The 24,475-nt window shown below is 53.4% G+C and overlaps 2 protein-coding genes across 2 annotated transcripts; one reads left to right on the top strand and one right to left on the bottom strand.

Annotated features, from left to right (window-relative positions):
• Positions 1 to 45: 45 nt before the first annotated feature.
• Positions 46 to 4,790, top strand: VILL (villin like). The gene is made up of 4 exons (XM_032341279.1): positions 46 to 2,946; positions 3,200 to 3,319; positions 3,998 to 4,522; positions 4,737 to 4,790. The coding sequence occupies exons 1-4, from the start codon at positions 2,731 to 2,733 to the stop codon at positions 4,788 to 4,790; spliced, it is 915 nt and encodes a 304-aa protein (XP_032197170.1). The 5' UTR covers positions 46 to 2,730.
• On the bottom strand, positions 4,612 to 23,310 carry PLCD1 (phospholipase C delta 1). Its single transcript, XM_032353959.1, is given in 17 exon segments — positions 4,612 to 4,975; positions 5,121 to 5,270; positions 5,347 to 5,479; positions 5,573 to 5,751; positions 6,144 to 6,260; positions 6,445 to 6,604; positions 6,823 to 6,981; positions 7,074 to 7,223; positions 7,303 to 7,447; positions 7,552 to 7,753; positions 8,345 to 8,576; positions 8,671 to 8,800; positions 15,348 to 15,576; positions 19,748 to 19,766; positions 19,768 to 19,803; positions 19,805 to 19,914; positions 23,108 to 23,310. Coding segments are annotated over 17 exon segments (2,334 nt in total). The 5' UTR covers positions 23,205 to 23,310; the 3' UTR covers positions 4,612 to 4,889.
• Positions 23,311 to 24,475: the final 1,165 nt, after the last annotated feature.

The following is a 24,475-nucleotide window of genomic DNA, read 5'->3' as shown; positions in this document are numbered from 1 at the left end:
GAGAGCCCGATGCGGCGCTGGATCCCAGGACCCTGAGATCATGACCTGAGCCGAGGGCAGAGGCTTAACCCACTGAGCCACCCAGGTGCCCCTGAATCTGTTTTTTTTTTTACCAGCAGAACTTTTGCCTGTCTGCAGAGCCCATCACTGTCTCCAGTGGCCATTCCTGGCTGCAGAGCTCCCTGTCTTCATAGCCTGTTTCTAACTCCCTGCTTGTAGAGGTCCCCATGTTCAAAACCCATTTCTGCCCACAGAGCTGGGCCCTGTTTCAAGACCACAACCACAGATAGCAAATCAGGTCCCTGCTTGCAAAGCCTCTGTGCCAATGTCTGCAGTACCTGTCCTTTCTTGCTGGCCTTTGGGTATGTATAGAGCCCTCCTAGTGAAAGGCATGTTCTGTGATGACAGTGCTTTGGAAAGCTGCAGGCGGGGAGTGTTCTTGCTTGGAGCCCAGAGCACAGGTGGTCGGGGCCTGAGAACTCCAGCCCTTGTTGTTTCCTCCCTCATTCAGTCCTGGCCCGGGATGGACATCGGCAAGGACCTCCCAGCCATTGAGAGTCACAGGGACCTCCACGTATGGATCATCGAGGTGAGGGGCACAACCGGACAACAGAGCTGGTGACAAAGCCTATGCAGTCTCTGAGACTAGGCTTCTCCCTCCCCCCATCTCAGAGCTCCCTCCTTCCTCCAACCCCAGAAGGTCATGGGTAGGCAGGTGGTCCTGCGGAGTTTTCCATGGGCACCTTCCTCTCCCAGAACCTGAGGATGGTGCCAGTTCCTGAGAGGGCTTCTGGGAACTTCCTCGAGGAACACTGCTACATCGTCTTCCACTTGAGCATGCAGGGAGTCTGTCTGAGAGGTGGCTTGGCCCAGCTGGGGAATGTGATGATGCAGACCAAGCCCCACTCGGGAAGAGGCAGGCTGGCAGCCCAGGAATCAACCCCAGGAGAGGGCTACCACCTCTGAGGCCTCTTCATCCTTCCTTCCCCCATTCTGGACCTCCTGTGGAGGGAGGCGCCTGCCCAGTCCCTCCAAGGCCCTTGGCGCACCCTGGATCTGTGTCCACCCCATCCCTGGATCCTTCGCGAGCCCCGACCCCCCACCCCCTCCTGGGCCCTAGGCTCCCCAGAGCCTGAAGGCCCCGCAGGGAGTGCCCAGCGACCTGCACTGTTGGGTCAGGAAGGAGGGCAGAGAGGCAGAGGGCGCGGCAGTCGCTTTCGAGCAACACCTGCAGGGGGCGCCGGGGGCCGGCACCGTGCAGCACCGGGAGGCGCCGCGCCAAGAGGCCCACACCTTCCGCAGCTACTTCAGCCAAGCACCCTGTGAGTGCTAGAAGGCCGGCTGGGAGGCCTAGGGTGACTCTTTTCACCCTCGCGTGGGGGTGTTGGGCTGGGGGGAGACGTCTCTCCTGAGTTACAAGTCTCATACCTGACAACGACCGATTTAGAGCATAAATTCAGTGACTTCTAGTCTGTCACTGACTTGTGCACCATCACCTCCGTGACCCCAAAAGAAGCCACATACCCTTCGCCAACACTCCCCCTTTACCCCCAAGATTTTCTTCCCTCCGTCTATATAGATTTGCCTATTCGGCGCATTTTTATAAATAGAATTCTACAGCGCATGATGGGGGATAGAACACATCTATGCATTTATCCCTCACGGGATATTTGAATTGCTTCCACTTTGGGGCTGCTGCGGATAATGTTGCTATGAACATTTTTATCCACGTTTTGCGGTGGTTTTTTTTTTTTTTTCCCCCGATTTTGTTGGGATAATTGACATACATCATGGTAGAGTTTGAGGAGCACAGCATGAGGGTTTGACTTACAAGCCCTGAGACCTGATCACCACACTAAGTTTAGTTAACATCCTCTTGTCTACAAGCTTTTATTCGGCAGTGTTTTTCCCTTCTCTTGGGTATATACCCAGAAGTGGAGGTCAATGTCGTTTGGAGTTTGCCTTTGTGATATCCAGAGAGGATATCTTCCCCAGAGAGAGCAGTTAGGCTCCGTGTTCCCACAGGATGCCCAGGCACTGTTTCCTGCCATTGTCAAGGTGGGCATTGGTATGCCCACTTTACAGATGGGAAAAACTGACACTCAGAAGGGTCTCACCGCCCACACCGGGCTTGCCTGGGATTTGATGCAGGTCTGCCCGGCTCCAAAGCCCATGCTCAATACTCACTAGGAACAGGAAATCACGCTATTAAGTGTAAGGAAGTATTTTCCTTTCAGCGTTTGAATGGGCTTTGTCTTTTTAAGTGACACTTGAGAAAAGAGAATTTTCCCAAGAGCCCCGAGGCCTTGCATCCACCCAGCTTCTGCAGCCCTGGCCTGGGCAGCAAGCAGCTGGGCCAAGACCTGCCTGCCCCTAACGCACCTGTGGCTGGAGGGGAGCAGGGTGTCTGGGCGGCCTCTGGAGTCCTCCCCACTTGCTTGTCCCATGCACCACAGGCCAATTCTGTCCTGTTTGACAGCAGGCCAGGACATGTGTGGCAGGGCCCAGGGGCCCATGGGGAGAAGGGTCACCAGCAGAGCCTTGCGCCAGCCCAGGAGAGCCCTTGCCTGCACTGAGAAGGGCTGCCCTGAGGCTGAGGAGAGCTCGTTGGCTGGGCATAGGCTGGGCAGGCTGGTTCAAGGGGAGGAGCCACCTGGGCCCACCAGTCTTCTGTTCCACAGGTGTGGTGCATCCAGGACTTAGGCAGACAGCCCGTGGACCCCAAGCACCATGGACAGCTGTATGTGGACATATGCGACCTGGTCCTCTACACCTACCGGAAGAGGGGCCATGTCTGGTACATCCTGTACCTGTGGCAGGTGTGTGGCCTGGGGGTTGGAGGGGGCACCTTCAAGCCCCAGAGCTGAGGATCTGAGAATGGGATTGAAGAGCTGCCCCAGGCCCTTACCACCGCCACCTGCAGACCACCAGACCACCACACGTGAGGTCAGTGCTCTAAACCGCAAATGGTGATCAAGTGGGGCTATGAGCCTCCCACCTTCACGGGATGGTTGTCACCTGGGATGCCTACAAGTGGACTGTGAGTGAGGCCTGGACTCCCAGCCCCACATACTCCAGGGAGAAGGACCTGCCCTGAGCAGGCTAGGAGGAGGCACTGCCCTGTCGCGGGGAGACCTCCAATGTGGGTAGAGAAGCCCTGGTCTTGTCCTCAGCGCCCGCCCCCCTCTCCCACCCCCAGGTCCCAGTGGTGCCCTCCATACTGTTCTACCCTGATTCTTGCCCCCAGAACAACCAGTTCTATGAGGAGGTGGTGGACGGCAGCCTAGGAGCAAAACCTGCCACAGCTGAGATAACAGCAGTGAGTACCGGGTCCCCCAGCCACCTGCTGGGGACTAGGCTAGGTCAGCATGGTCTGGATGGGTAGAAAGGGCACGAAGGGAGCCAGGCCCTAGTGGGTGGTGGAGTTTGCAATGGGGGCAAGAAGGCCACCAGCTCAGTGTGGCCTCCCCTTGTGAGTGTCTCCCCAGGACTCCCCAGCTTGAGTCCTCTCTCAGGGCAGGAACTCAACAACTTCCAGCTATCTGGAGGACCAAGCAATGGCAAGGCAGGCCCCTTGACCCCGCAGACCCCCAAGGGCTAGGAGGAGAGCACAGGGAATGAGCTGCAGCTAGGCTCCAAGGCCAGTGGCACCAGCACCAGCAGCTACCACAGCAGCCCCAGACCCACCATCAGTGAGAGCCTGCCCCTGAACAGCTAATGCACCAGGCTGCTGAGGACTTGTGGGCCCCACAGGTCCCCTGCCACTCACTGCCCAGGGCCTGGAGCATCTGAAAATGAGCTGGAGGTGCCCAGGGCATGACCAACTGATTGTGGGAAATGGGCAGCCTGCCCGGGGGATAAGTCTTCCAGATGGAGTAATGGGCAAAGCAATATGGGGGAGGAGAGCCTTGAACCCTGGGATGATACCACTGGGTGGATGAGAGAGGATTCCAGGATCAGCTTACACCCTGCCCCTGTACCCTCTCCCCTGGTCCAGTTCTACCTCTCTGAATCTGACTTCCAAGATATCTTTGGGAAATCCAAGGAAGAAAGCTATAGCATGGCCAAGTGGAGGCAGCACCAGGAGAAAAAAGCGGCTTGGCTTTTTCTGACCCCAGGAACCTGCCCCTGCCTGGGCCACCCACATGGACAGGACCCCCACAGGTTACCTTACCAACACATACCTGAGCCCCCAGGGAGACCCCGCTGGCATGGTCTAGCTGGACGTTCCCAGGTCACCCCCTCCCCACCATCAATAAAAGCTGGTGGCGCTCACAAGGTGTGGTGTGTGGGCTTTCAAGTCTGGATCACTCAGCTGGTCCATCTCTGGGGGAAGGGGCCTCTGGGACTGGAGGGGGTGGTCTGTGATATTCCAGGGACCGAGCTCTCACCACTGTCTTCCATGGAAGGGTTTGTTTCTTGTTGGTCCTTCCTGCCCAAGGGGACAGACAACCCTCATACTCAGTGTAAGTGTGGGGGACATAGAAAGAGAGGTGCTGGGGTTCTAGTTCCCCACACACACGCGCGCGCGCGCGCGCACACACACACACACACACACACACATGCCCTTTATAGGGATTTTCTGACATTCCGGTAAAGAGACCATAGGAATTAGTCTTTTAACTTTTATAAAAAACCCTCAGCCCAGGGCCAGGCCAGAGGGCGGAGGGCTGCAGTGTTTTTCCTAACGGAACTGAGGAGAGCTCCAGGGACAGGGCCAGCTCCTGGGACCCCAGAGAAGCAGCAGCACAGACGGGATGCTAGAGCTGAAGGCAGGGCGGGGCCTCTAGCTCCAAGTGAGAGGTTGGAAGCAGCCACAGCAGCCCTGTTCCTGGATGAGGGCAGAGGGCCCAGCCTGCTTGGGGCAGCCCCCATCAGAACCCCCAAACCTAGTCCTGGAGAGACACCTTCACAAAGAGGGTGGCAGACGGGTGCTGGTCTCCATTCTTAGACAAGAGATGGACATGGCGGTATCCTGGCAGGGGGATGTGAAGGAAAGAGAACACAGAGAGTTCCCATGACTCAGTGAGGCATCTTCGAGAGGCTTCCACGGCCCCAGCCCAAAGTAACAGGCCCTGCCTCCTCCACCTTGCCGTCCCCTCCCCTCAACAAACACTCACCTTGCTTGAGACTGCCCAAGGGGATGGTGCTCTGACCAATGAAGTCGTTCTTGGAGGATGCGTCATAATCCTCCACCACAAAGCGCACGAGGGCAAGCTCAGGCACGACCACCTCAAACTCAAACTCTGTGTCCCACCACGGGTTGAAACCTAGGAGTGCAAGCAGCACGTCAAGAGCGGGGACGCCAGCTCTGGGGGTCAGGCCCCACCCAGGCCCGGCAAGTACCGTTATTGGTGACTACAGCCGTCTGGCGGCTGGCCATGTCCCGGCCCACGCCGTGGATCTCCACCGTCACCTTGGGGTCCACAATTGAATTCTTATTCTTGTTGACTTTTGGCAACTGCTGCCCGGAGATTACCTGAGCAGAGGCAAGGGACAGAGGAGGGCTCAGGAGAAGCAGTGGGGAGGAGGGAGGCCCCTGGGCTCCCGTCCTGCGGGTGGCTGGCCATACCCTGACAGTGAGCCGCTTCCGGGTCCACCAGGACCCCTGAGTCAGGGCACGTGAGTTAAAGGTAGAGTTCGGATCTCGCAGGAAGGCAGGCTTCAGCACGTACCCGCAGGCCCCGTTGTCCTGGAAGCGGCCCTGGTATACATCCATCTCTGGGCCAGGTGTTTGGAAATTCAGGGCCACTGTAGGTAGACAAAGCAGTCACTGGCTGTGGGCTGGCCTTGGGGGCCCTAGAGCCCGGCCTATTCAGGGTACACGGAGGACTTAGGGCCACACAGTGAGGCAGAAGCGGGGTCTGGCATCCCTTCAGTGCCTCCTGTCCTCCCACCCCCATCACTGACCCACACCAGCCTCACATTCCACTTCCGGTGTCGGAATTCAAAGGGCTAATGGGCTAACCAGGTGATGTCAGACCCTGACTTACTGGCGCGGGAATATGTCCAAACCAAGACTACCAGCTCCTAAGCCCACAAGTCCCTGTGTCTGGCCCCTGCGGGGTCCCCAGAGGCACCTGACCCCGGCCCTCTGGACTGAAACCCTCAACCTGGCCTCCCCAGCCCCTGCCAGCCCATACCGATCTGGCAGCCCCCATTCCACATCTCCACAGGGCTGTAGTTGGAGGAGTCCGTTCTCCACCCAGCAGGGTAGATTCTGCTCAGGTGATTGACATTGTGGCGCACTAAGCTGTTTCCTGAAAAGGTTGGGGGTGGTCAGAAGCGCAGGCCTCCTAGGGAGCACCCCCCCTCCCGGCCCTGCCCCCAACTGGTAACAGCAGGGAGTGCCCCGTTCAGAGTCATGGAGCCAGGCCTGGCCCCCGCCCGTCCGAATACTGAGGCAGCCAGCCAGCACCCTGAGGGTGCCGGGCTGGGGCTCACCTGACTCTTGAAGCAGCCGGAGGGCGCGGTTCTCGGAGAAGGACACCATCTCATAGAAAGCCTGCCCTGGGGTGCCAGGGCTGGAGAAGCCCCCAAAGTGGACACTCTTGCAGTAAATGACCATATCGGAGAGCTCCTTCACTAGCCTGAGCTTGTCCTCCTGGGGGCCATGGGGAGGCCCAGGTTAGATTCAGAGGATGGGGCAGGTGGGCACTGAGAGAGCCAGAAACCCAGACGCAGAGAGACAGAGAGGGAGACAGACAGAGAGAGGGGTGCAGAGGGTCTGAGTGGCAGCCACAGAGAACTGAGACAAGGCACACATCCCATGATGGGGGAGGGCCCCAGGGCTGCCCCCTCCCCCACAGCTCCCCCTCGAACCCTGGGCTTGCGCTGCACACGGCTCCTCACGGCTTCGTCCTCCATCTCAGCAGCCTCGTCCTCATCAGACACGACAGTGGCTTCAGGGCCACCCTCCCCGCCAGGGGGCAGGAGCCCCCCAAGCTTCTTTCCCTTCAGCAAGATCTTCCCCTTCAGTTGCTAAGAAGGGAGGAGCCGCTCGTTAAGACCCAAGGGCCTCCCAGCCAGTCCCCTTGCTCTCTCGTCTGGGTACCCCCATGCCCACTGCGAACCTCAGGGGAAGGCAGACTGGTGGTGACCCCGTCCAGCGGCCGGTCCAACAGCATGGGGCCCAGGATGGTGCGCAGGTGTCGCGCCATCACACGCTGCTGCTCCAGGCTGCAGTGATTCTCCAGGGACAGGATGACGGGGTAGGGGGACGCCTGGAGGCCCGAGGGCAGGTTAGGAGTGGAAGGACCGCCGCTACCACGTCCCTCCTCACCCGCCAGGGGCGCGCGCAACCTTGAAGGCGTAGTCCCGGATGGCCCTGAGCACGTCGCAGAGGAGGATCTTGGAGGTGAACGTGTAGCCGTGGTAGATGACCGGCTCCTGGTTGGGGCCGTCCCAGCAGTCGAGCTCCAGGCAGCGGCAGCCTTTGCACAGCGCCCTGCGGGTGGGCGTGGCGGCTAGGCCCTCCGTCCCCGCCCCCAGGCGCCAGTCCCCGCCCCCAGGCCGCCCGGACCCCGCCCCTGCCCCCTCCCCGGGCCCCACCGGATGTAGGCTTCAGTGCTGCTGGGCCCTGTGAGCTGGTCTTCCAGCAGGTAGGTGTTGTGCGAGGAGGACATCAGGTAGTGGCTGAGCGGCTGGCCCATGTCCTGGTAGACCCGCCGGTGTGCCAGGCTGAAGGCGCTGCCGTCGGCAGACAGCAGGTACATGAGGAAGCCGTCCTTGGTCATCTGCCGCTGCGCCTTGGCTGCGAAGGAGGACGCCAGTGCCCGTGAGAGCCCTTCGGGCCAGGCCAGCCACCTTCAGGAGACCTTCAGGGCGCCACCGCTCTGGGAGGGGAGCCCCCTGCTGTCTGTGTCTCCCTGTCCTGAGCTGTTATCTCTCGGAGGCGGTGAGTGTGAGTCAACCATCAGCTTGTGACTCCCCCAGAGTGGGGCCCTGTCTTCTCCTCGATCCCCCACACTGTGAGGCCCCCTGAAACCGGTGCCTCATCTCCTCCTCTGGGCCTCCAGACTGAAGCCCCTCCAAGACAGGGCCCCGTCCGTCCATCTCAAAGCCCCGCCCAGGGCGGAAGCAGGAAAGGGGTTTGCTTTCCCAGCCTCCTCTCTATTTCTGGAGGAAGAGTCCGCAAAACCCTCTGGAGAAGCAACCAAGAGAGGGGTAGTGATGCTGGAGCCCCGTCTCCCATCTGCTTACTGTCATGGGGCAAGCAGATACTGACCAGGGTGCCCCTCTGTTCCCTTGAGCTCCCTACCCTCGGGCTGTAGTCTCTCCAGGGCTCTCCCAGCCCGGTGTGGCCCCAGAGACTGCGGGCCACAGGCTGTAGCCAAGCTCTCACCAGTCTCACTGGGCTCATAGCGCTCAATGAGGGAGAGGGCCAGTGCAGGCCCTGCCGCCTCCTCCCGCTGCTGGTGCTGCAGGAACGTCACCAGCTGATCCACCGACAGCGTTTCCCTGGAGCCTGCCGCCTCCGCGAAGGTGCGGTCAATCTCCTCCCGCTGGGTCAGCATCTTGTAGAAGGCCTCAATCTCATCATCCTCCAGGGAGTCCGTCTGGGAGTGGTCACATTCCTGCCAGGTCGGGTGGGCAGGGCTCAAAGTGTGTTCCCCACTAGGGTCCCGGGACCCATGGCCACACAGACCCAGCCCTCACTCCCTGCCTCACCCTGAAGATCTTCCGGGCATAGCTGTCATCCACCTGGATGTTGAGCTCCTTCAGGAAGTTCTGCAGCTCCTTGAAGCTCATCTTGTTGTCCTTGTTTTTGTCAGCTTTTCGCAAGCAGGAGTGAATCCAGCTGGGCAAGAATTAAGGAAAGAACCCAGGAGCCGTGATATGCCCAAGGTCCCAGCTGTAGCTGGGTTTCAAGCCCAGGGTCCGCTCCTGGGCCCAGATGGACTGAGATCACCTACAGACAAAGCTCCCTTCCGGCCTGCCATACTGCACACCAGCATTCCAGAGACAAGACCCAATGGCCTCTTAGGAGGAAATGTTATATCCTATTAAGGGGGCTTTTTCCTATTTACTGGCTTCAAACCTTTTCACATTAAAAAAAAAAATTATTTTCTCACTGGGAAAGCATTCACTATAGATAGCTTACCAAATGTAGAAAAGTAAACAAACAAATCCCCCATGGCCCGGTCAACATTTCAAGATATGTCCTTCTGGTTTTCAACACATAAGTTAGCCAACCTGACTAAGCACCTGAGGCTTATTTTTACAAAAAACAGCAAACTTGAAGCCACAGATCAGAAGGGGAGTGTCTCACAAGCAAAAACAAAGCCTGCATCACATCCTCACAATGGGGGCTCTTAACCCCACTTCTCCATTATCTCTGGCCTCTCCCCCCTCAGACTTGACCTGGAGAAGTCAAGAAAAAGGACCTCCACAGTACATTCCAGAGAAATTAAAGAACAAAGACAATGAAAATAGTTTTTTAAAAACGACAGCAGGTTTTTAGAAGAAGTCACAAAGGAAACAACATAATTGATGCCATGTAAACTTTAAATAATTCTGAGGGTCAAATAAAGAAAAAATAAAGCCATCCAGAAAACACGATGATGACCCTAATAACTAAATAAGAAAAGGTCATAGACTGACCTTTTGCAAACATTCTCGGTTATCAAAGACATTAACAATTTGCAAATGAGATGCAGTTCCTTAAACTCTAAGATCAGCGCTTGAAAAGTCTATTATCCAGTGCAGGTAGGGGTGAGGTGACATGGACACTCCCATCTACCACTTGGATAAAGGAAATTGTTCAACCCTTGGGAACATAATGCAAAGACAGAGCTAAAGCTCGAAACCATTACATCATTGGCCTCATCAATTCCACTTCTAGGAATCTACTGGTAAGGAAATACTCCTGAATACCGAAAGCATTTAGGAACATAGTTCTTTGCAATGTTACTTATAGTAGTGAAAGACTGAAAATAAATGTTCAACACTAAAAGAACAGATCACTAACTTAGAGGGCATCAACTGCATATTACACAGTCACTACAGCTTTTACAGTAGAGGAGACTCTACTCACACAGGGAAAAAATTATGACATAATGGTACACAGAAAATAGATACAAATGTAAGATCTCCAATATTTTTGGCAAGTGCATCATTAGGCAACTGCAATGCAGAAAAGAAGATTGGGGGCAGAACCCAAATATTAGTAGTTTCATTTTGTCAGCCTTTAAAACTTCAGTCTGGGACACCTGGGTGGCTCAGGTGTTTAGTTAGGTGTCCTACTGTTGGTTTTGGCTCAGGTCATGATCACAGCATCACAAGATTGAACCTTGCCTTGGGCTCCGCACTCTTAGTGGAGAGTCTGCCTGGAGATTCCCTCTCTCTCCCTTGGCCCCTCTCTGCACACATGCACACACACACACTCTCTCTCTCTAAAATAAATCAATAAATCTTTTTTAAAAATTAAAGAAAACTTGGGGCGCCTGGGTGGCTCAGTGGGTTAAGCCTCTGCCTTCGGCTCAGGTCATGATCCCAGGGCCCTGGAATCGAGCCCCACATCGGGCTCTGTGCTCAGCAGGGAGCCTGCTTCCCTTCCTCTCTCTCTGCCTGCCTCTCTGCCTACTTGTGATCTCTCTCTGCCAAATAAATAAATAAAATCTTTTAAAAAAAAATTAAAGAAAACTTCATTCTAACATAGCCATACTTTATGTATATATTTACATGAAAAAATAATTATGGCAGAATTCCAGGTTAAAAAAAAAAAAATCAACTTCAGAGTAGTCCAGCCAAACATGAGGTCCTCATGCCAATGATTATTTAGCAGGCTGGGATGGCTTTATGATCTCAAGGGCTGGGCAACAGAACCCTCTGGAGGCACGAGACTGTCCAAGGATAAGCGGATGCTACAGAATTGGATTTTTAAGAAAGCTCAAAATTAGGCAGAGGTAGCACTGAGAAAAAAATACTTAAAAATCTACGAAACGCTGAAAAGTAGAGTAAGGAAATGAAAAGAGCTCAAAAGATGTCCCTTAAAGCCGTTGGACATACACTACCAATGAATAATCAAAAAATGAAATTAAAGTAATTCCATCAAGTAGCCTCAAAATGAATTAAAATACTTAGGAATAATTTTTTTAAATGTATAGCTTATACTCTGAAAACTACAAAACAATGTTGTAAGAAATTAAGGAAGACCTAAATAAATGGAAAGATACCCATATTTAAGGATCACAAGATTTGATATTGTTAAATATAAGGAATACTCTCCAGATTGATCTACAGTTTCAATGCAATCTCTATCATAAAAATGCTGGCTTATCTGCAGAAATTGATCCTAAAATTCACATGGGACGTCAAGGGACCCAGAAGAGTCAAAACAATCTTGCAAAAAAAGAACAGGGGCACCTGGGTGGAGCAGTCCGTTAAGGATCCAACTCTTGACCTCAGGGTCATGAGATCAAGCCCTTGGAGTCTGCTTGAGATTCTCTCTTGCTGTCCCTCTGCCCCTCCCACTCCTGCTTACTCAATCTCTCTCAAATAAATACATTTAAAAAAAAAATTTGGAGAACTCACACTTCCTGATTTCTAAATTTACAAAGTTACAGTGACCAAACTGTTGTGTGCTGGTGCAAGGACAGACATAGATAAATGGAATAAAACTGACAGCCATGAAAATAAACCCTCTTGAGGTGCCTGGGTGGCTCAGTCAGTTAGGCGTCTGCCTTCAGCTCAGGTCACGATCCCAGGGCGTCCTGGGATCAAGCCCCTAATGGGCTCTCTGCTCAGTGGGGAGTCTGCTTCTCCCTCTCCTCTGACTTCTCTCTCACACTTATTCTCTCTCAAATAAATAAATAAAATCTTTAAAAAAGAAAAGAAAAGAAATCCTCATATTTACGGTCAATTGATTTTCAATGAGGGTGTAAAGACAAGTTCAACATGTGGTGCTGGGACAATTACCTACAGGCTAAAAAAAAATGAAGTTGAATCCCCCACATCCCACCACACACACAAATGAATTAAAAATGAAGCAAAGATCTAAATGTAATAGCTAAAATTATAGAGCCTTTAGAAGAAAATAGTAAGAGTAAACATAAGTGATCTGGGGTTAAGCAAAGCCTTCTTAGATAGAACACCAAAAATCACAAGCCACAAAAGCAAAACGCAGATGAATTAGACTTCACCGAGACTAAAAATTCGTGCTTCAAATACCATCAAGAGAAGAAACCCCACACAATAGGAGAAATTATTTACAAAGCATAATTATGACAGGCCTTGTACCTAGTATGCATAAACAACTCTTACAACTCAATAATAAAAAAACAAATAACCTGGGTAAAAACTGCACCACGGATGTGAATAGACATTTCTCCAGAGAAGATACAGGAAAAGCAATAAAAAACCAAGGCTCAATATCATTAATCATTACGGAAATGCAAATCAAAACCATGATAAGATACCAATCAAACCCCAAACCAAACCAAACCAAAAAAACCCCCCAAAAACCGTAGAACAAGTGTATTGAGGACTTGAAGAAATTGGAAGCCTGGAGCATTGTGGGAGTAGAAAGTAGGTCGGATGCTGCGGAAAACAATATGGCATGCCTCCAAAAACTTAAAGTAGAATTACCCTGTGATCCAGCAACTCTGCTTCTGGGTTATAGACCCCAAAAGAATTGAAAGCAGGGTCTCAGAGAGATGTTTGTGTAGCCATGTTCACAACAGCATTATTCACAACAGAAAAAGGTGGAAGCAACAGAAAAAAGATGGAAGCATGCCCACCAGTGGATGAATGAAAAAACAATATATGGTGTATGTGGACAATGGAATATTATTATTTCACCTTAGAATGGGAATTCGGACATGGGCTACCACACAGATGAACCTTGAGGACATTTATGCTAAGTGAAATAAGCCACTTGCAAAAAGACAAATACTGTATGATTCTACTTGTCTGAAGTCCCTAGGGTGGTCAAATTCAGAGAGACAGTAGGCAGAATTGTGGCTGTGAGGGGTCAGGGCTGGGGTGTGGAGACTGGAGGTGGGAGAATGAGAAGTTGTTTAATGGGGAGAGAATTTCAGTTTTACAAGATGAGAAGGGTTGCATCTTACACTAACAATGTGAATGTACTCAACACAATTAAAATGGTTAAAGATGGTAAATCTTATGTTATGTAGATTTTACAAGTAAAGATTTTTTAAAAAATAAATCCATTTTAAAAAGAGCTTAACAGGGGTACCTGGCTGGTTGAGTGGGTAGAGAGTGCAACTTTTTTTTTTTTTAAGAGTTTTAATTTATTTATTTTAGAGAGAGAGAAAGAGCATGTGAGAGCAGGGGGAGGGGCAGAGGTAAAAGAGAGAGAGGAAATCTCCAGCAGATTCTGCACTAAGCATGGAGCCTGATGTGAGGCTTAATCTCATGACCCTGAGATCATGACCTGAGTCAAAACCAAGAGTGAGACACTTAACTGACTGAGCACCCAGGTGCCCCCAAGCATTCAACTCTTGATCATAGTTGAAGCCCCATGTTGGCTGTAGAGATTACTTAAAAACAAAATCTTAAAAAAAATAAAAATAAAAAGTGGGCAAAGGATCTGATAGGTATTTCTACAAATGACCGATAAACACATGTAAAGACGAATGCCTGGGTGGCTCAGTCATTAAATGTCTGCCTTCAACTCAGGTCATGATCTCAGGGTCCTGGGATTGTGCCACACACCTGGCTCCCTGCTCAGCGGGAAGCCTGCTTCTCCCTCTCACACTCCTCCTGCTTGTGTTCCCTCTCTCAAATAAATAAATAAAATCTTAAAAAACAAAACAAAACAAAACAAAACAAAACAAAAAACACATGTAAAGACTGCTGACACCATTAGCTGTCAAAGAGATGCAAGTTGAGACCACAATGAGATACAACTTCACACCTACAAGGGTGGTTAGGATAGAAAAGTAGTAATGATAGTAACTAGCCTTAGCAAAGATGTGACAAACTGGACCCTCATATATTCCTGGTGGGAATGTCAATTTCCTTGTTGGAAAACTAGAAGTCACTCAAAAGGTTAAACATACATGCAGTTACCATAAGGCTTGTAAATTCTAGGTATGTACTACACAAAACTTCTGCACAAGTGTTCATAGCAGCATTAATTCATAAAAGCTCCAGAGTGAAAACCCCACCATCCATCAACCACTGGCTGTGTAAATAAAATGTGGAGCAACCACACCATGGAGTATTATTCAGCCATAAGAAGGAAGGAGGTACTGATCGACACTACAACATGGATTCACGTGAAAAACAAGCTCCATGAAAGAAGCCAGTCACAAAAGACTAGGATTCCATTTATAGGAGATGTCCAGAAAAAGGCAAACATAAAGAGCCAGAAAGATTAGTGATTGTCTAGGGCTGGAGGATTATGGGGAAATGAGGCCTGACTGCTCATGGGTACAGGGTTCCTTTTAAGGTGATGAAAGTGTTGTAAAATTACTTACAACCCTGTGAACATACTAAACAGCATTGACGTGTACACTTTAAGCAGGTGAATCACATGGTATGTGTATTATATGCCAATAAAACTGTCATTAAAATAAAGGAACTGAAGCTGGTTCCACCCTAATCCTCTGTACCAGAAGTCTGACCACTTTGAACCACAGGCTAGTGTGCTATTGTGCATCCAGATGTGGAAGTGAATTTGTTTTAAGCCTATAGGCTGACCTGCACATGAGGCCCTGGAAAATTTGACCATTCCCCAAAGAATGGCACAGGGGGTACCTTGGCCTTCCAAATTCCCAGACGGAAATATGTAGTAACTCCAAGAAACAGTCAAACACTCAAGACTCCGTCTCACATGGAAACTGCTGCCATTAGCAGGACTCTGTGCTGGTTAAGGGGGGAGAAGAAGGGACAGCAGGGGCTGCACTGAGTAGACCAGAGGTACCTCCTCTGCTTCCCTTTATGTAAGGACTGAACTGTGCTCCCCCGAAATTAATATGTGGGAGCGCTGCCCCCTAATATGATGGCATCTGGGGATGAGTCATGGGGGGCTTATATAAGGTCATGTAATTCATAATAGAATTACTGCCCTTATAAGAGGAGACACCAAAGAGCTTGCCTGTCACTCTCTCTGCCATGGGAGGACGCTGTGAGCTGGCAACCACTCACGAGCCAGGATGAGAGCTCTCGCCAGAACCCAACCACACTGGCACCCAGACCTCAGGTCTCCAGCCTCCAGAACTGTAAGAAGATCCATGTCTGTCGTGTAAGCCACCCACCCAGCCTCTGTTATGTCAGTCTGATGGCCCAGGCTCAATATCTTCCATAACAAGGCTGCCCTGGCCATGACCACGGCCAGGATCCACAGGCTAGGCCAGGACCCACCACCACCAGAAGGATACTGCTGCAGCTTCTGCCTCTGGTCCATGGAGCCCGAGTGATGGATGATCTTGCGCAGACCCTGTACCCAGTGCTGGGCCTCCGCCGGCGATGGTGCAATGAGGTCTAGTGTGTTGCGCTGGTCCTTGAAGACCACAGAGAAGCAACGGTCCTCGGGCACATCCCGGGCGAACTTCTCCATGCCCTCTGTGCGGTGCCCCTTCCGCACCTCCTGAATGTCCTCAATGGAGACTGCAAGAAGGGGATAGGTGGCAAAGAGAGTTGCGAGGCCTGTCCCCACCCCTGGTGTGGCCAAAGCACAGCATGGGTACCCAGAGCCAGGGCTGGAGCTCAGGCCTGGATCCAGAGACAAGGAGTGGGGTGGCAGGACGGACAAGGGGAACACAAGGGAGGAAGGAGGACAGAGACTGAGGTGGAGGAGGAATGTGGGACACAGCTGTGATGGGTAGGAGAAATACGGGGAGGGGGTGGGGAACAGCGGGAAAGACTGATGCTAGAGAAGGGCACCTGGGACCCCAGGCCCTACTGTTTCCAGATGGAGGGAGGAGGGCCCCTGACAGAGTACTCAGGCAGGGCAGGGCTTTTAGAGATGGGGAGAGATCATTCTGGAGCTTGGGGCCTGTGACAGATAGGATACATACCCTCCAGATCATACGTGACTTTGGGCCTTTGGGGCATCTTCCCTGCAGGCCCCTCCCCTGACCCTGCAGGAGCCTGGAGCCACACTCAGGCAGCCCTGGCCCTGGGGTGTTGGGCCACAGGGAGAAGTGTGTATGCTGCAGCACAGACCCGACCTTGGCCTGTGTGTGTCTGTGTGCGTCCTGATCAGGGAACCCCTTGGTAGGAAGAGTGCGAGAAGGCTCTTGCCCTCTAGGACTCAAGTGGTGGCCCTTAAGGATCTGAGAGAGTTCATCATTCTGCCCTTAGGAACTGAGGGGAGAGCCCTCCTCTCACATCCAAGCCTTCCAAGCTTCAGGGAGCAGCAAGACTGCAGCCTGCCCACCACCAACCTCCCGACCTCAGGGTGCCCTTCTTGGCCTGGCTGGGAGCCAGTCCCCCAGCTGGGCTCATGCTAAGCTGCTCAGCGTCAAGGTCCAGGCTCTGCCCCTGCCCCACCTATGTCCTGAGCCATCTCTCTGTCCTGGGTCCTAGCCCAGCTCCAGCTGCCAAGCTCTCCTATGCCTGTCTGCACCCCGAGTGCCCAGAAGCCTCCTATGTACCTGCAAGCCCCAGGTGAAGGGATGTGCCCAGCCTGGGCAGCAGGCTCTGAGAGTGGGGCACGTGAGCCCCAGGCAATCTGGGGTGTAGGGGATGTCCCTGCTTAATGCCTGCTAGGCCCAGACTAGCTGCTGCAGCCCTGGGCTGGGAGTGGAAACAGGAAATCGGAGCCAGGCAGCTCCCAGGCTGCCAGCACCCCCACCCGCACCAGAGAGAGAGTCCAGACACCCGCACTGCTGATAATGCCTGGAAGCCAGAATGGAGGGACAGGAGCAGCAGCAGGATCAGGGAAAACTTAGGGACGAGGGAGCAGAGAGAACTGGGGCGCTGTTCCCCTCCTCCCTCACCTGGCCTCAGGCTCCCCGGGGGGGGAGAGAGCATTTGGGGACAATGGTCTCACTGCTCCACCAGAGAAGGGCATCAGCCAACAGGTATGCTCAGCCCAAAAGCCAGCTCGGTGTCACTCTAGCACATCCCGCCGCACCCATCCCCTCAGCAGCCCCTCTGGTGAGGTCTTGCCCCTGCACCTTAGCTCATGTGAGTCTCCATCCTGGAAGGCCCCTCCTGCCCTTGTGCCCACAGTCCTCCTAGTATGAGGGGCTCATCTCTCCAGCTCAGGTCCCCTACTCCTCCTGTCTCTGCCCCCATGCCAGCCGCCACCCAGTACCAGGAACACAATGGGGAACCAGGCATATGTAGTGGCTGGTGGAGGGGGTGACTCTCAGGAATCCCCAGAGCTCAGAGAGTGAGATTCCCTTTCCCACCGTGCCGCACCCCCACCAGTGTCTAACAGGAAGCCCCATATCAGGGCAGAGACCCATGAAGGAGCCTGGCTGGGGCCACCAACAGACAAAGGCGAGGTCTGGGTCACTCCCAGGCTGTGTGACTGACATGTATTCGGGTGGCTTTTGGAGAGAACTTCAGGCTCTGTCCGCTTTAACCCTACCCTGCCTGGCTCAGAAACCTTCCATGGCCCACAGCCCCAAAGCCCCAGCCCAGCTCTCCCTATCAAACCCTGATCCTGTCCTGCCTCACCTCTGACCCTGCCACAGGCAACACAGACAGTAGACAATACTTTCTCAGGTTTCTGCCCAGTATCCTGAGGCCCAGTGAACCCTTCCTGGGCACCTCCCATCCTCCTGTCCCCTCTCCCATCTGGAGCTTGTCACCTGTGTCTGGTTTGCCCTCCCAGTGGGCTGCCCCTGCCCCTGCCCCTTCTCCCCCTCTCCCCACCACGGCCGAGGGCGGGGGTCTGGGTTGGGTGAAATTCAGGTACCAGATCCTTCCACATTGTCCAATACAATAGCCGCCAGCCACACATGGCTATTTAAATACAAGCAGCTACAATTCAGTACAATTAAGAATTCAGTTCCTTAGTCACATTAGGCCCATCTCAAGGGCTCAATGGCTACAGGTAGCTAGAGGCACCCATATTGGACAGCATAGATATAGAACATTTCTTTCTTTCTTTTTTTTTTTTTTTTAAAGATTTTATTTTATTTTATTTTATTTTATTATTATTTTTAAAGATTTTATTTATTATTTGACAGAGAGAAATCACAAGTAGACTGAGAGGCAGGCAGAGAGAGAGAGAGAGGGAAGCAGGCTCCCCGCCGAGCAGTAGAGCCCGATGCGGGACTCGATCCCAGGACCCTGAGATCATGACCTGAGCCGAAGGCAGCGGCTTAACCCACTGAGCCACCCAGGCGCCCCAAAGATTTTATTTATTTATTTGACAGACATCACAAGTAGGCAGAGAGGCAGGCAGAGAGAGAGGAGGAAGCAGGCTTCCATGCTGAGCAGAGAGCCCGATGCAGGACTCGATCCCAGGACCGTGGGATCATGACCTGAACTGAAGGCAGAGGCTATAACCCACTGAGCCACCCAGGCGCCCCGATATAGAACATTTCTAATATCAAAGAAAGTTCTTTCGGGTAGCATTGGTCTAAAATATTCACACTAGGGTGTCCGGGTAGCTCAGTAGATTAAGCCTCTGCCTTTGCTTAGGTCATGATTCTCAGGGTCCTGGGATCGAGTCCCATATCGGGCTCTCTGCTCAGCAGGGAGCCTGCTTCCCCCTCCCCCCTCTGCCAGCCTCTCTGCCTACTTATGATCTCTCTCTGTCAAATAAATAAATGAAATCTTTTAAAAAATAAATAAAATATTCTCAGTAAAGATGCAGTGGGCACTTCTCATTTTACAGAATTTTTTTTTTAAAGATTTTATTTATTTATTTGACAGACAGAGATCACAGGTAGGCAGAGAGGCAGGCAGAGAGAGAGTAAGGGGAGCAGGCTCCCTGCTGAGCAGAGAGCCCAATTCGGGGCTCGATCCCACAACCCTGGGATCACGACCTGAGCCGAAGGCAGAGGCTTTAACCCACTGAGCCACCCAGGCACCCCTCATTTTACAGAATCTTTAGGGCATTCTGTGTTAAAGGCAGCTAACCAGCACAGCTTCTTTCTCTGGGAGGACTCTGGAGGCGCTCTCCATTTGCAGGGTCTTTTTCCAAAGCTTCCAGAAAATCCTCAGACCCAACACCCTCCAGGGAGCTGCCCAGCTAAGGCCTCTCTCCACTCTACCCTACCTCTTTGCTATGGCCCCCAGTCCAGGAAGGCACTGCCTTCTGCAGCCCCACCTCACATCCTGGCCACTGATACCCGGAAGGGCCTTATCTGCCCCGGACTTTGGGCTTGGCTTTTGGCCTCACTACACCTGGAGTCCTAATCCACCCCAACTTCCCTCCTTCTCACATGGGTCTGGGTGGATACCCTGTGTGTTCAGACAACATGGTCCAGCAACCTCCCTACTCCTGAGCCTGGCTTTCCCACCTGTGGTCACAGTTATGTATCCCTACCCTCAAAAGGCTTTAGCCTCTCCATCTCTGGTCCTCCATGACTGCCCTCTCCGGCCCAGACTCGGCCTCAGTAGTCCCTTTGGTGATTTAAAGAACTCTTCTCCCCCCATCCTTGCCAGCTTGCCAGCTTTAGTTTCCCTGTATTTGGTCCTGGTTGTGTGACCGATCTGGGCACCAACAGGCCAGGCCTGGGTGTCCCCATTGTGGTCCTGGTCCAGGACTGACCTCCCCACTCCCATCCCCTGCCCCAACCAGCATCCAATTCCCCACGCAAGCACAGGGTCCACACTCTGCCCACCCCTCCACCTGCAGCCCTGAGACACTCACACAGCTGGGACTCTGGGGTCCAGCATGACCTTGCGCGACTCCTGCCAGATGGTCTTTGCAGTCTTCCTGCAACTTGTAGAAACGTTCTCGCCGCCATGAGTTGGACTTCACCTTCAGGAGCTGGCTGCCCTTTAGCAGTGCCTGTAGGTCCTCATCATCCTGTAGGCCTAGAGGGTTACAGCTGGTGAGTTGCCACTTCCTCTGGCGTCCCTGCTGTCTCAGGCCCCATGCTAACTACTCCCACCTCTGGGCCCTCTTGGAGAAGGGTCCATTTCTCACCATCCTCCGCTCATGTTTCCTTCTCCCACCTTCATCCATGCCCCAAACCTGATCCTGGAGCCCTGCCTCCTCCAAGAAGTCATCTCTGACTGCCCAGCCAAGGCCATGCAAACCTTAGGACACCACCCACTCACTTGTGACCTGTCATCCACAGCTGAATGGAGAAGGCGAAGCAGCCTAATTCAAGAACACCTGAGAAATGCCTGAGAAATGGCCTGACTTTGGAAAAACAAACGTGCCCCTCCTCGTCATACTTAGGGGTCAGAGTGATCTGAAGGGAGCCGGGACAAAGTAACAGGCCAAGCAGGAACAAAAAGGTTCTAGAGTTGTAGTTCTTGGAGTCAAGGTTATGGTTGCTGTAGGACCCTTGTGCCCATCCCTGTCACCCTCACCCCTGCTGCTCCCCTATCCTGACCTCCACCTACTTGAGTAGGTCTCTGATCCTTGCCCCCAGAAGAGACAGATAAGCCCACTGTGGCCCAAGTTTGGCCTCTGGGATGCCCCTGGCTCTCCCCGCCCACCCCATCTCTGAGTGTCCTGGATCTGGGACCCTCAGGGAATAATAGCCCCAAAGCACAGTGCAGCCTTCCTAGCAGCTGAGGCAGGACCCAGCGGCCCAGGGCCCTAAGCAAGGATCAGACCCTAGCTCCAAGGCCTCTCCTGCTCGGCTATCTTCAGAGGCCCGGGCTGGCCTCCACAGCATGGGCTCCCAAAGATACAATGCCCTTTGCCCTAACAGGTCCAAGCAAGAGGTACCAAAGGGGCACTAGGCCTGGCGCCCCAGGCACCCTCATCCCCTCATTCCCCAAACAGAGTCTGTATGAACTGTGATCAAGGAGAGACAACTCCCCATCTCAATGATTCATCAATATAATACAGAGATAGATGCATCTAGATCCATATCTATCCACGGAGCCAGATCAGTCCAGCAGCCATCTCTGCTCAGAGCTGGTTGGCCATCTCACCTCACTCTATCCCCAGAACTAAAACTATGTGGCCCTTCAGCAATCCTTATCCTTCTGCTCCAGCAGAGCGGTGGGCATTGGGGACCATGTGGGTCCAATCGGAGGGGCCTGTGACGAGGTCTATAAGCTTTTCCTTTTCTGAGCCCAGATCCATAGCCCGACAGGATCTCCCCACTCCCCAACCCCACCAGCCTGGCCCACACACCCACAAGACAAAGGAACCCTTTTGGACCGCTTCCCCCAGGCCTCAGCCACCCATACCCTCTCTATCCCTCCCCAGTCTCCTGCCACCACTAGGGACAGAGCCCCAGTGCTAAACCCACACACACCCCCTCATGGCTTTAGGCAGCTCTCCTCCCCCCTGCCTCTGTTCCCCCATCAGCCCTGGGTGATAACAGCATCAGAAAAAGCATCTGTGGGTCTCCTCAGAGGTGACAGTGTGATGTGCCTTCTTCTTTTTTTGTTCCAAGTTTCTGCACACTTCTGGGAGACCCCTCTGTCTTAGTATGAGCAGCCTCCCTTCAACCCCAGGGAGATTCAGTGGAGCTGAGAAGGGCTGTAGGATGTCCTATACTGCTGGCTGTGTCTGGGGCACTTGGAACAAAAGGAAGGGAGTTCCCAGATACCAGAAGGGAGTCCCTCAGCCTCTGCTGGGGCATTCCATTGTCCTTTCTGAGGCTGAAGTATAATCGGCAGGGCATCTCCTCACCCTGGCCTGCCCCTGGCCCACAAAGCTGGGCACTCATTAGGACAAGCCATGGCCAACAACACAGATGGTAATGGGGGAGGAGGTTGGAAAGTGGAAGGTGAGCCCCACCCTCCGGTTCTGGAAAACACCATGGGGAGATGACATGTTCATCCTGTCCTGGAGCCAGGCTGTGGCCTTGTCTACGGTCAGGCAGAGATAAGTCCCCTGTTTTGCCGACATGGTTTCCGGAACACGGACTCTCAGCCCCAAGGTGGGCCTTGATAATAGCCACTGCCTTCTGGGCCATTAGAGGACCTGGGCAGGCACCCTCACCTCTGAGTCTCATTGACAGCTGGCCCTTTTATTTCTGAGGCTTCTGGGCTGCCCACTCTGCCACCCTTGCTCCCTTAGCACCCAGAAAGTCTATGGGCACTCGTTGCCCAGCCCCACTCACTCAGCTCCAGTACCTTCTCCTCCTGTGGAGTCCTGTCCCTGTACTGATGCATAATGGAGACAAATTGGGTCTGTACCCCACAGCCACACAAAGCTACACAGTTACACACTGCCACACTCAACACACAGTGCCAAAACATCATCACTATGATAATCATAGCAGCCACCATCACATTCATGGCCAATACTTGAATAAGATACCGTTCTTAGCACATGTATTTAATCCCCCCAACAACCTGAGGAGGAAAGCACTATCATTACTCCCATTTTACAGATGAGGAAACTGAGGCTCAAGGAAGTTACACTGTGGAGTCAGGACTCCAAAGCCTGCCCAAGGTTAGTGCTAGGAAACATTACCTTATGCAAGTCCCCCGCTCAGGCACACTGAGTAATGTCAGAAAATCCACATAACACATACTGTAACACAGAACCAGTCAACCGGGTCACCCACTGTTGATCTGTCGCCCTTCAGTCAGTCAGGGGCACTGAGCATCACACTGGACCACACAAGGTCACACACAGTGCCACAATGTCACACACTTGGTCACACAGTGTTACCCATCATCATTGCTGCACAGTGGCCCCATCGTACCACATGAGGGACAGAATCACCACTAGGTTATCACACTTGGCATTCACACTTACACAGCATCACATGGATCACAGTCTCAGAAAATCATCTCATTGGGTTACACAGTCATACCAGTTACACACTGAGCCACATAAACAGGAGGGGTGAGGGGTGGTAAGGGGTGGGGGGCTTTGGAGTGGCTCAGGTAGATGAGAAGTAACCAGTCCCCCGCTGCCCCGTCCCCCGAAAACACTCCACATGCCACCCCTGCAAACACAGACCCACAGTGGGTCTTACACTCACAGAAGTACTAAACTGGTCCAACCAAAGGATCAAAGGAACATAGTCTACATCTTGCCCTAGCTGCCTTCTCAGCAGAGCTCCGTGCTCCCTGCGGTCCTTACCCAGCCTCTGACCATTGAGCGCTGCCACCTTGAGGCTCTGCTCCTGCAGGTAGAGCTCTCTGGAGCGGCTCCGGCTCGGGAATCCTAGGCATTGCATGACGCGCTCCACTGCCTCTGGGACACCGAGCCTGACCCGGGCAGCGCAGCCTCTAGAAAGCCCTGGCAGTGGGGGCGGAACTACTGCCCTGGAGTGGAGCACAGCGGAGCCCGGGCGTGGAGGGGCGGAGTCAGAGCCCAGAAGGAGGGGCCAGTCCGGAGGGGCGGAGCCTCGGCCCTAGAGGCGGGGCGTGAGAGAAATCAGGGCTAAAAGGGGCGGAGGCAGACCCCAGGAGACGTGGCCAGTCCGGGAGGGGGAGGACCTTTGTTCCTGGGGGTGCGGCAAGGGCGGACTCCCAGGATAGGAGAGGAGGAGCCAAAACCCAAGAGGCGGAGTGGGACAAATCTGTAACCCAGGAAGCTAATCAGTGGCGAAAGCCAGAACCCAGAAAGCGGATAGGGGACGGAGCCACAGCCACAGAGGTTGGGGTGGGTGGCGGGGGAAAGACGCACGGTCTGGGAGGGCGAAGTGCAGGCAAAGCCTCACTCAGGAAGCCGACCCGGGACGGAGCTTAAGGCCCAGAGGGCGACCGAGGAAGGGCCCCGCGCTGAAAACTCGGGGTTCGGGGCAGGGAGGGGCGGAAACCTCAGCTTTGGAGTTGGTTGTCCCACCAGGGGGCGGTGTCCACCGGGGACGGGGCCCGAGTCGCGAATTCGAGACACCTGCTGGGGGCCGGGCGGAGGACGAAGCTTGAGTGAGATTGAGCAGAGGAGGGGAGATCGGGTAGCGGCGGCTGGGTGGTCAAGTCTGTAAGGACGGGATGGGGCGGGTCAGACGGAGCCGGGGTTGAAGCCTGGGGCCGACCACCAAGCCCGTCGAATATTTTACTTCAATTACTCAACGAATTCATTGTAATTCAGCAGGCTGTTGCCTCTCAGGCCGACTTGTTTCCTTCTCACAGTTTCTCCACCCGAGTGGGGTAATCTCCAAGGTTCCAAATGCGAATGGAATTCTTGAAAAAAAGGCTGATCTTAAAATGAGTCCATTAACGCAGGCTTGCTTTGATGCAATAAGATGAGAACTACTGCAACTTTATACAAAACTGTCGCTGCCAGTGTGCTCGGGAACAGTGGGACCTTTCATGTAAGTTACAACTTCTCTTTCATGCACCCAGCCCCTACTGTGTGCCAAGGTCAGGACACCACCCAGAGGCCTGACTCACCCCTCTCTTTCACTCTCTGCCTCTGAATAGTTCCTCCACTCGCTTTACTGCTGCCCCAGTCACCAGCACTGGCAGTGAGTCACCGGCAAAGCCAGCCATTAGCACGGCC

The sequence above is a fragment of the Mustela erminea genome, chromosome 1, assembly GCF_009829155.1.
Source record: "Mustela erminea isolate mMusErm1 chromosome 1, mMusErm1.Pri, whole genome shotgun sequence".
Lineage (NCBI taxonomy): Eukaryota > Metazoa > Chordata > Mammalia > Carnivora > Mustelidae > Mustela > Mustela erminea.
The sequence above is the reverse complement of the archived record's forward strand: the minus strand, read 5'-3'. Positions and strand labels throughout refer to the sequence as shown.

Excerpts from the sequence above, each read along its gene's own strand:
- VILL (XM_032341279.1), top strand. The coding sequence starts at position 2,731 with ATGGACAGCTGTATGTGGACATATGCGACCTGGTCCTCTACACCTACC. Across the intron at positions 2,947-3,199 it reads ACCAGACCACCACACGTGAG|GTCCCAGTGGTGCCCTCCAT; the intron begins GTCAGTGCTCTA and ends TCCCACCCCCAG. Across the intron at positions 4,523-4,736 it reads TTCTAGTTCCCCACACACAC|AGAAGCAGCAGCACAGACGG; the intron begins GCGCGCGCGCGC and ends CTGGGACCCCAG.